We start from the raw sequence: 11,447 nt of genomic DNA, 5'->3' as shown, positions 1-11,447 counted from the left end.
ACAAAATAACTCAAAAACCTTCGTATAATGTGCAATATATACTGTTGTTTTTTTATCTTTGAATTATAAATGTAAAGTCTTGTTGTTATGCGCTAGTTAAAGCGAGGTTACTCTAGCCGTTGAATCGCCACTGTTCAGCGAGTTATAGAACTTGCGCCTGTTTCGAAGACCGTAGATATTTTATGATTCCATGTTTTTGCATTACTGTACATAGAAAACATAAATCTGCTTGAATTTTTTATGCCAGAACTGTCCAGTGTATATTTTACGGCATCATTTTTATAACAATACACTTTTGTAATAAACATTTTAAAAATTATGTCTGTTTTGTTATTTTTGGTCAGGTGTTCTCAGCACAATGTTCAAACGCAAGATGGAGAAACTGAGGAGCCGTGCTCTAAGCTTTACACAGGGTTGTAGAGGGGGGGGGGGAAGAGAGCTTGGGGGTAATCTTCCCTTGTAGATCCCCAAAATAAAAGCAGGTTCAATTAATAAGTTTAGCAATTGGCTGATTTCATTGTATGTACACAATTTTTTTTTCTTTAAAGAACCAACACAAGTTTACATTTATTAATATATATATATATATATATATATATATATATATATATATATATATATATATATATATATATATATATATGTATAAATTGGAAAGAAATGAATCTAATCTAACCGTCATTCAAAGTCTTGCCAGAGTTACTGCACCTATTTAACCCAAATTCTAGCTCAGGTGATGTCTAATAGGAACACAGAGGGGCCTATGGTAGCACACAGTGGAAACAGCAGAACTAAAGCACTGTTAGTCACCAATAGTCACAGTCAAGGGAATTAACTCAGTAATAGCTGTCTACTTGAAGTTTGTTAAAAAAGAGTTATTGAACTTATTATTAATATTTTTTTAAACAGTAAAATACTATTGTCCCACCTATACACCTGCATAACTTCGTACACCTGCACCACACAGTAGGATACACCTGCAGCACATAATCCACACCTGTCCCACCTATTGCACACCTGCATCATACATTGTTCAATTACTAAAGTCAGCATGTACAATGGTTGGCTTAGAAATTTATTTTAAAATCTGACAAATCATTGCTGCAAGTACCTCCATATTTGGAGGCTGTAACAGCATCAGTAACACACAACTTTTGCACAAAAACAGCATACTGTTGATTAAATGAGTTGCTAATACAACCATAGTACTGCCTAAATAATCTAATTTAAAAAATAATTGAAATAACACTTTGATAAAATTAATGTAAAAATTACTCTAAAATGAACTAAAGCTAGTAATAAAAAGTAAACTATACACTTGAAAACTATGTTTCTTCATATAAACTAAGATCAATAACACTTCTGCAGTAAAAACATATTCTTATGTATTAACTTTACAAGTCTCAGAGTGTTTTAAACTGCTGGGGAGATTAGGTTGTACAAAGTTGTCTTACATAACCTGACGTCTTACATAACATGATATCTTACATGACCTGATGTCTTACATGACATGATGTCTTACATGACCTGATGTCTTACATGACCTGATGTCATACATGACCTGATGTCTTACATGACCTGATGTCATACATGACCTGATGTCTTACATGACCTGATGTCATACATGACCTGATGTCATACATGACCTGATGTCTTACATGACCTGATGTCATACATGACCTGATGTCTTACATGACCTAGTCTTACATGACCTGATGTCTTACATGACCTGATGTCATACATGACCTGATGTCTTACATGACCTGATGTCATACATGACCTGATGTCATACATGACCTGATGTCTTACATGACCTGATGTCTTACATGACCTGATGTCTTACATGACCTAGTCTTACATGACCTGATGTCTTACATGACCTGATGTCTCACATCACCTGATGTCTTGTCCTACATGACCTAATGTCTTGCATGACCTGATGTCTTACATGACCTGGTGTCTTACATGACCTGATGTCTTACATGACCTGATGTCTTGTCCTACATGACCTAATGTCTTGCATGACCTGATGTCTTACATGACCTGATGTCTTACATGACCTGATGTCTTACATGACCTGATGTCTTACATGACCTGATGTCTTACATGACCTGATGTCTTACATGACCTGATGTCTTACATGACCTGATGTCTTACATGACCTGATGTCTTACATTACATCAATTGGACCATTTTTAGCAGTACGACAAAATACTAAGACTCAGTGTTTCTTCCAGGCATCTCTTCAAGAAAAAAGACTGGAAGAAACACTTGCAAGGCTAATGCTTTATCAAATATTTTGATACATTCTACTATTGCATCACACAAATCACAAAATAGTCTCCCTAGCACAAATACAATCATTGCATCACACAAATCACAAAATGGTCTATGTCATCACCATATATTTTGAATAGCTCTAATGCTGTACAACTACTGGCTACGTATTATTTAAGAAAAAATACAAAGGTAAAAACAAATATACCAGAATAAATCATCGTAAACCTGTAAAACTATCAAAAATTCAGACAGTCGTTAAATGACTGGCTGTGAGAATACAAATATTGTTACAGTTTCTCACCTTGTCATTCTCACCTCAAGCTGCAATTTAAAAAAAAATTTGGCAATCAACTTGGATGTCAGTATTAGCATTTGATCATTAGCAGCTTCATAAACTAAACATCTTTACAACACAAGTTATTCAATTGTTATACACTCCATTATGTATAATGTCCGTGGCAATAATCAATTAAACATGAATAACATTTTAAAATAAATAAATATATACAAAAATCACCAGTAGACCAAATCATCACAAAGTGGAGCAATGTCATTATCACCACCACACCTTGACACAATTCAACAACGCCACGTTACCATTCATCATCACCACCACCCCATGTCACCATCACCACCACAACATGTCACCATTTATCATCACCACCACAACATTTCACCATTCATCTTTACCACCACACCATGTCACCATTCATCATCACCAACACACCATGACACCATTCATCATCACCACCACACCTTGTCACCATTCATCGTCACCACACCACCATTGATCATCACCCCCACACGATGTCACCATTCATCACCATTACACCTTGTCACCATTCATCATCACCACCACAGCATAATCACCACTACACCAAGTAACCAAGTCTGATCATTTTGTTATACAGTTCAATCTTATATTTTCTATCCCGCAAGTTGAACCCTGCCAATGTTGTTAAGTAACGAAAATCAAAGTTTAAATACTTTTAGCATTCACTAAATGACTGCTATAGAGATAATAAACTTATTTTTTAAAAAATACTTTGACGTAATAAATTATTTAAAACAAATATTTATTAAAGATTGTCTTATAAAGTAAAAATCTTTATACACCATTTCACACACATTTATGCTATTACACATACATTTGCTATGTGTTCATTTGGTGCGAAAGTGTTTTGAATTTTGCTATTTGATTTGATTAAAAATATTTTAATAAAAACATTCTTAATAAAGAGTTTTTAGTGTGCACTAAAAATAAAGAAAATTAAATGATTTTCTTTAAAAATATGCAAACCGCTATTTACATTAAAATATTTTTTTTAAAAAGATAAGCGATTAATATTTTTTTTAGCAAGAGTATTGAATACAATATATAGTGACACATACTTTTTCTTATAGTTTTATATAAAGTGGTTCATTATTGTATATTTACAGAAAATCATTTATTTCTTTATTTTTAGTGCATACATAACAATGTTATAATAAAGTTTTTAAAGTGGTCATGAATGACAAAAGGGATTTAACTGTGAAAATCCTTGATTAAAACCATGGTTATTTCCCTTGCATAAAATATGTGCCCATCAATGACTAAATATTACACAGAACGAATATTTTTTTAAAAACAATTAAGTACATAGTCAATGAGATTCTTATTGCTTAACAAATGGAAGATTTCACCAACTGAGCAATCTTTTAAATAATGGATATGTAGTTTCTATAGTTGGTGGATACATCAAAATATTGGATACATAGAACTAACAGGTGGATATGCTGAACATTTCCCTAAATGATCTAACTTGGTATAGATGGCTTGTTCCACTGACCATAGCTGATCTCCTTCTTGTATGCGATGAGTGTGTTTTTGATCACCATGGCAACAGTGACTGGTCCAACACCACCTGGTACAGGTGTGATCAGGCTGGCCTTGAGACTCACACCTGTCAAGGTCAAGCAAACTCTGGGTTTTAGTTAGAGAAAACCTATTTGGTTCATTCATCTTCTAATTTATTTTGATTTGATTAACTCACTCAAACTCAACATTAACAGCTGAATACGGCCTCTAGGGTCTGTGGGGAACAAAGGGAGAAAAATCTGGCTACTTGATCCCATTGTGTGAGGGGGGGGGGGGCTATAGAAACAGATGGACTCCAGATATAGAGTTATTTCTTTATCCCATTTTGTGAGGGGGCTATAGAAACAGATGGACTCCAGATCTAGAGTTATTTCTTTATCCCATTAATTACTTCAAATTTCCAATAATAAATAACAACATCCAAATTTTCCACTAGTAAAAAAACTTGCTTCCTGTTTTTCTGTTTTACCAAAATAATGCAAATATTCATTTTAACAAATATATGTTAATATTTGTTTTACCAAAAATATGTAAATATTTGTTTTACTAAAAATATGTAAATATTTGTTTTACCAAAAATATGTAAATATTTATTTTACCAAAATAATGTAAACATTATTAATTATTTCTAATAATAAAAGCTTCCTTGGTAAAAATTCCATTAAGAGATTTTTTAGCAAGTATTAGAGTATTGACTACCAAAATCACCTTCAAAGTCAACATCACCAACCAGCTTAGCTCTGCCGTTTGCCTCTACTACTCTGGTTATGCCAATGTCAATTACGACAGCGCCATCTTTGACCATGTCAGCCTGTATCAGACCTGGCACGCCGGTGGCAGACACGATGATGTCAGCTGACTGGGTGAAATGTCTGAGCTGCTCTGGTGTTGTGTTGCGATGGCAGATGGTGGTTGTGGCGTCACCTGATCAGATGATACAAACTTTCTTGAAAAACTCAGTTGATACACTGTAACAAATCATGGTATCATATGCCATAATATTTGCAGATGGTGGTTGTGGCGTCACCTGGTCAGATGATACAAACTTTCTTGAAAAACTCAGTTGATACACTGTAACAAATCTTGGCATTACTTGCCATAAAATATTTGCAAATAAAAAAATAATGTGACAATTTTAATACACAAAACGTCAGCTAAATTAAGCATTCTGTATCCCTAATGACTGAACATAACAAAGCCAAGTAATAATTGGGGACGGTGTGACGAAATGATGGAGTGTCAGACTGCTAGCGGATCTCAGTTCAGACTGTTGACTGTAGGACGTCCCTGAGTCAACCCAGATCTGATGGGTACCTGACTTACATTGGGGTGGTCACTAGGTCTAAAGAGGAACTTAATAAATGACTAAACATGACTAAACAAAGCCCAAATTGTACCTGCTCTTGAGCCCCCGTTACCATCTGAATGAAGATGTAAAGCAATGGGTAGCCCCACATTCTTTGACCTGCCAATCACAACAGCATTCTTGCCGTTGGTCTCAATCTCTGAAGACAAAAAGATTTTTAAAAGTTTTAATCAAATAAACTAGTTGCCCAGGTTCCATATCACAGTGTGTTTGTTTAAAGTAAAGTAACCAGCCAAAAATTACAAGCTATTTATGAGTGAGAGTAACAATTCAGCTTAACATCAAGATTCTTATTTCAATAATTTTAACTGACATATTATTTTAAAAATGTGTATTTGTTTATAACGCAATAACTTAAGCTGAGTTAAAAATACGTTACTTTGCTAATAATATCCAAATTTATTTTTTAATTATTTTCTTCAATTTGAAAATTAATACAGTATCTTTTAACAACTTTCCCAATTAAAAATGACATAATCTTCTAATGATCTTCAGAATAAAAAAAAACATTCTCAATCTTCTAATGACCTCTACAATTAAAAAATGACATACTCAATCTTCTAATGATTTCTAACACCCCAGATGGAGTAGCTGGGATAAAAGCTTTTTGATCCACACAAAATCTGCCGACGTTGAGAACGTTGAAACCATCAACATCTTTGGCCGGCAGCACGGCATCACAAACAGTTCTCTCATCAATGTGAGCAGGCAGAGGTAGTTGGACAAGTATGCCGTCATTTTCTTCCAGACTGTTGAGAAATTCTATTTCTTTCAGGAGCTCAGCCTCTGACACTTTTGCTGGAATTCTTAGAATATCACATGATATACCTGGAAGTGTGGTACAAATATTCAGAATATCACATGATATACCTATATCAAATGGCAACTATACGGCTAAAGTTTTTAAATTTAAAATGGTGATTTGAAAAGAGAACTTAAAAAAAGATACTTCCAGAGAGGCAATGAATTCACCTGTGTAATGAGCTGCCTGTGATTTATTCTTTACATAGACGATGCTGGCCGGATCATTACCAACCAAGAGGACTGCTAGGTGGGGCGGTCTGTTTCCTGCTTCAACAAGAGCATCCACTTCTGCTTTTATTTCATTCTTTATATCTTGTGCAATAGCTTTTCCGTCTATCACAACAGCTTTGTAAAACCTAGGCAAAAAAAAAAAGAATATTATATTTACAACAGTGTACAGCAAAAGTTGCAGGTAGGAACAATCAGTTAATATGATGGTAACGAATACTGTATTGATTGTATTGAGATCAATCTACTTAGAGATCATCCATAAACAAAAACATCACACCTTCTGCCTTCCCCATCATCACATAATGGCATACCTCTCCCACTAAATTGATGTTACACCTAAGCTTACCACCTCTCTTCAAAATACTATCTTAATTTGGGAAACCATTTCAACATCTTTTAGTATTGGTCTATGTCAGTTGCATTAATTAATTTCCAAAATTCAACATAATGCCAAAATCATTTCTACTTGGGGGTCATCCATAAATGACGTCACGCTTTTTTTGACGATTTTTACCTCCCCCCCTCCCCTCCGTCACACTTCGTCACAAAAAGCCAGACCCCCCCCCCCTAAAATGACGTCACACCTCAACCTACAACCCCCCTTAAAATTGCAGTTGAATTTTTTTAAAACATTGATATTTTTCCAAAATCTTGTCTAAACTATTACAATTTATTAAAACAGTTATCTAAAACGCGAAATAACGTCTAAAATTCGTTTTCTAACATTGCTTTTTTATAATGCAAAAATGTGACGTCGCAACATCTGACCCCTCCCCCTCATCACACATCGTCACAAAATTACGGACCCCCCCCTCCCCCCTACGAGTGTGACGTCATTTATGGATGACCCCTTGTGTCAAAATAATTATCATTAGTTATTACACAGTTAGGCCTATGCCTAAGGCTTATTTTAGGCTTAATAGAATCCCTAGTAATGTGTCTAAAAATATAGATTACTTATAGAGTTATAGAGAGTATACAACTAGGCCTTACTAGGCTTATATCTAGGAACATGTTATCATGCGTGTTACCTGGGTGTGGAACTGAAACTACGGATATGTTGAAGTTCATGGTTGACACAATTAAATTTATCACTCATAAAATTGTTGAATAATGTTGCTGGATTTCTTCTGTGTAGTTTACTATGCAGTAGGGATGAAATTAAACTAAAATTTCTACACTTTGCTAGCCCAGTGTCTGAACATATATTAGCATTTGTTATAATCGGTGGCAATCTGCTTGAATATGTCTGTAAATTTTGATTCAATTTAACTTTAAGCCTTGATCGCGCAACTGTAGATCTAGATCTACTTGTAAAATTTGTCAAAACGCCGCTTATGCGCGATGGTAACTCATCAACAACGTGACGAAATACAACTCGTAAACACAGATTACTGAGATTAGTACTTGTGGTAGGATGCATCCTTTAACACTCACAAGTAGATCTACTAGAATCTATATCTAAATTTACTCAAACAATTAAAAGTACACAACATCTAGAAATATCAACACATCTATCGCTTTAAGTTTAAGTCAGAGAGATCGTCTATTTGACTCTATTATTCATTTTATTGAGATCATATTCATGGGTTGGTTGTTATTGTTATAATAATAGTACAGGGTCGAATTGATTAATTTTAACTTTTTCAATAAAGAGTGGGACCTCTTTCCAAGCACCTGTTGTCACAGTCGGCGTCTTTTTTTTTTTTTTTTTTTTTTTTTTGGCCAAATGAATTTCAATCAATCATCAGTGTTTCTTCCAGACTTTTTTCTCCGGGGGGGGGGGGGGGGGCACTTGAAATCTTCGGGGGGGGGGGGGGGGGCGGTAAACTTTCTTCGGGGGGGCGGACACTGTTAAAAGTATATATTTTCTATATAAATTATATAAATTTCATTTCGTTCGGGGGGGGGGGGGGGGGGGGGGGCGGTAAAAAATTTTCGGGGGGACTGCGCCCCCCGAAGAGATGCCTGGAAGAGACTCTGTCAATCATGTAGTGATTATTAATACGAATAAATGAAGCTTTGGTTAAATATTTATTCCATGAAAAAGTATTCTAAACTAATTATTTTTATTTATCGTCTGCCAAAATTTACTCCAAGATCGTGTAACGTAATACGTAGGCCTACATTACTTAAATTAATGGGAGGGGTGTGAGAGGGAGGGAAGAGGGGGGGGGGGAAGAATTTTGAATGGATTTGATGATTGATGATTTTTTGTTTAATGCTTTCAAAATAACAATTGCATAAATTAGAATTTTAAATATTGCTGGATTGATAAATGAGTACATGGGCCTATGTATGACGTATGTTTTTGGATAGTGACTCGTGAATGCGCACTTTTTCCGCTAGTCAACCTGTTAACAAGTTAACTACACACTGATTTTAAAGTTAAAAAAAAGAACTGAAACTAAAACATTCCAACAATTATACTATTTGTTATACATTTATTTTTAGGCCTAGATCTAGATCTATACTTTATTTTTACTTAATTGACTATGTAGTAGGACGTAGGCATATATTACATACATACATACAGTAACAGTGTCAAACTTACTTAGCATAGGCAATTTTAAGGCCCTACCACATATAGATCTAGATCTAGGCTAAGAACAATATTTTAACTTAGTGTTTACTTGTTCAGCTAATACCGAACATTTCTTTTACGCTTTTTTTTTCGGAGATTGAAATTTCTCAATTTATAAACGTCAATGTTGCTTCCCAAATCTGTCGGCTTATGGTTTTAACGTAGATCTAGACCGTAAATTAAACTTGAACCTCTGACTTTTGACCTATAACCCATTTTTGTTTTCAAGGGAGGGTATGACTTCAAAATGGCTGCGCCCGAAAATGTCAACAACGGTTTAGAAAAATCTATTTACGATGAACTTTCAGAAGTGGATACAAAAAACCTTTATGAAAATGAATCCCAGCAAGTTTTAGAAATGAACAAGGAAGTTATTCCTGCAATAAAAATGGAAAAGGAAAGATTGCCGTCCAGATATAAGAAAGAACGTAAGTGGAAAGTTGTTGAAAAATTGTAGATCTAGTTTTAAATTTTAAAATTTTAAGTTTTAGTTTAGGACTAAATTCTGACAATAGTAGAACTAGAAATTTAAGAAATAAACTACAAACTAGAAGTAGAATCTAGATCTAGAAATCTAGATAGATCTGATCTAGATTCTAGTCTCTAGATCTAGATCTAGAAACTAGTGAGTACAGAATAGAAGAAAAACATTAAACTTTAAATTCTAAACTCCTCCTAAGTCCTAAACTAATTTATGGTAATCTATCGTTTTGGGTACGTAAAATCGCCCGCGATTTGTAATGTGAAAAACAGGTGACTCCTTAAATTTTAATAATTATTTCACATTTTGAGGAGGATTTATGTTTTAAAAATTCAAAAATGTTTCCTTGATTCATTTATGTACCTGTTTTTAAACAATTGAATTAAAACTTTTCCGTAATAAATGAAGACTAGCGATGTTTCCAACAGATGCAACCATGCTCATTTACTATAGCAGCCATCTTGTCTAAGTTTTATTTTTATAAGCTTTAGCGCCAGATTCAGGGGGAAGCTACTCTATTTTACAAATGGCTGCTGTTTATATAGCAAATCTTGCTCTCAGACACTGCTGTTTAAAGTTAATTTCTGGCCTATATCGATATATTTAGCCATTGATTTAGGTTTATTATTCATTTATCTATAATATTTGACACAAAAGTATGACAATACACTTCTATTAAAGCCTTGACAATGAGGTAACGTTTTCGTACATAAATAGCCGCGGGCGATTTTACGTACCCAAAACGATAGATTACCGAATTTATTTCCCATTTAGTTTGATGTTGAGTTAATAATAATAATTTCTAAATCTATCTGGATCTAGATCTAGATTAGATCTAGAATTCTAGATCCAGAATCTAGATCTAGATCTAGAGACTCAGGTCTAGACCTAACGACGACGCTAACGGTTAGGTCCTAACCTGGTAAAAAGATGACTGTTGACACTACTTGCTACTTGACAGCGGGTAACACTTGTCTTGTTACAATAACAATAACTCACTAACTGTACTCAACTGTACTGTAGTAGTGTACTCAGAAGTTATTACTGTGTAGTGTACAGTAGAGTACAATGCAATGTTTCTCATAAATCAAAATAAATCTGTCTTAGAGGCTAAAAATATTTTTTTAAGGAAAAAGGCTTAAGAATATAGTTCTAATAATCTAATATTCAGTAGCCAGTAGTAGGCCTAGATTCTGTACATTCACAAATCACACACACAATCAAAAATGTAAAAATGGGGGACATAATATACCAAGTGTAACCTTGTTTTCTAAAACTGAGTATTTAAATATAAGCATAGCAGGCACTATATTTCTCTTAGATCATAGTTTAAGTTGATGGGGTGCAGGGTTGTTTACACTAGCGCTCAGACTGTATGCGAGTCATGGGTGTACATTAATCATCCTTCATAGTGAGGTGAAACTGAAACATTCCTCTGCTACTGTCCAGAGTACAGAGGTTAATCTGGGAATTCTTGGGTACGGCCTCTGGTTCAGCTTAATCATCAAATCTCATGTGCCACAGTGTTACTTACTAGTATAGGGGGCTTTTTTAAACAAATGTAATCACCAAAAACACATGCCTGATTTAATTTAGTAAACAATTATAGTAGCTCATCGTATCCACGTATCCCACTCTTAAAAGCAAATAGGCACCATAGAGCCTGGGTTGCCTAATTGCATCCCATTGATGGTTTTACCACTTTATTTTTCTTGTATTTTATCAACACCAGTTAGCACAAATAATTTTGAACATGTTTTTTAAAATTCTTATTTATGTAATGGGAAAACCTATTTTGTCATCAGTGGTTAATGAAATATATTAATAACATATAACTGATAGG

The 11,447-nt window shown here is 34.4% G+C and overlaps 1 protein-coding gene across 1 annotated transcript; it reads right to left on the bottom strand.

Moving 5' to 3' along the window:
• Positions 1-3,144: 3,144 nt before the first annotated feature.
• LOC131950506 (bifunctional methylenetetrahydrofolate dehydrogenase/cyclohydrolase, mitochondrial) lies at positions 3,145-7,906 on the bottom strand. Its single transcript, XM_059312699.1, has 6 exons — positions 7,571-7,906; positions 6,477-6,664; positions 6,057-6,332; positions 5,536-5,643; positions 4,847-5,062; positions 3,145-4,223 (listed from the first exon to the last, which is right to left on the bottom strand). The coding sequence occupies exons 1-6, from the start codon at positions 7,636-7,638 to the stop codon at positions 4,078-4,080; spliced, it is 1,002 nt and encodes a 333-aa protein (XP_059168682.1). The 5' UTR covers positions 7,639-7,906; the 3' UTR covers positions 3,145-4,077.
• Positions 7,907-11,447: the final 3,541 nt, after the last annotated feature.

Source organism: Physella acuta, unplaced genomic scaffold (genome assembly GCF_028476545.2).
Source record: "Physella acuta isolate Inbredline_101_S28 unplaced genomic scaffold, ASM2847654v3 ptg000769l, whole genome shotgun sequence".
In the NCBI taxonomy this organism is placed as follows: domain Eukaryota; kingdom Metazoa; phylum Mollusca; class Gastropoda; family Physidae; genus Physella; species Physella acuta.
The sequence above is the reverse complement of the archived record's forward strand: the minus strand, read 5'-3'. Positions and strand labels throughout refer to the sequence as shown.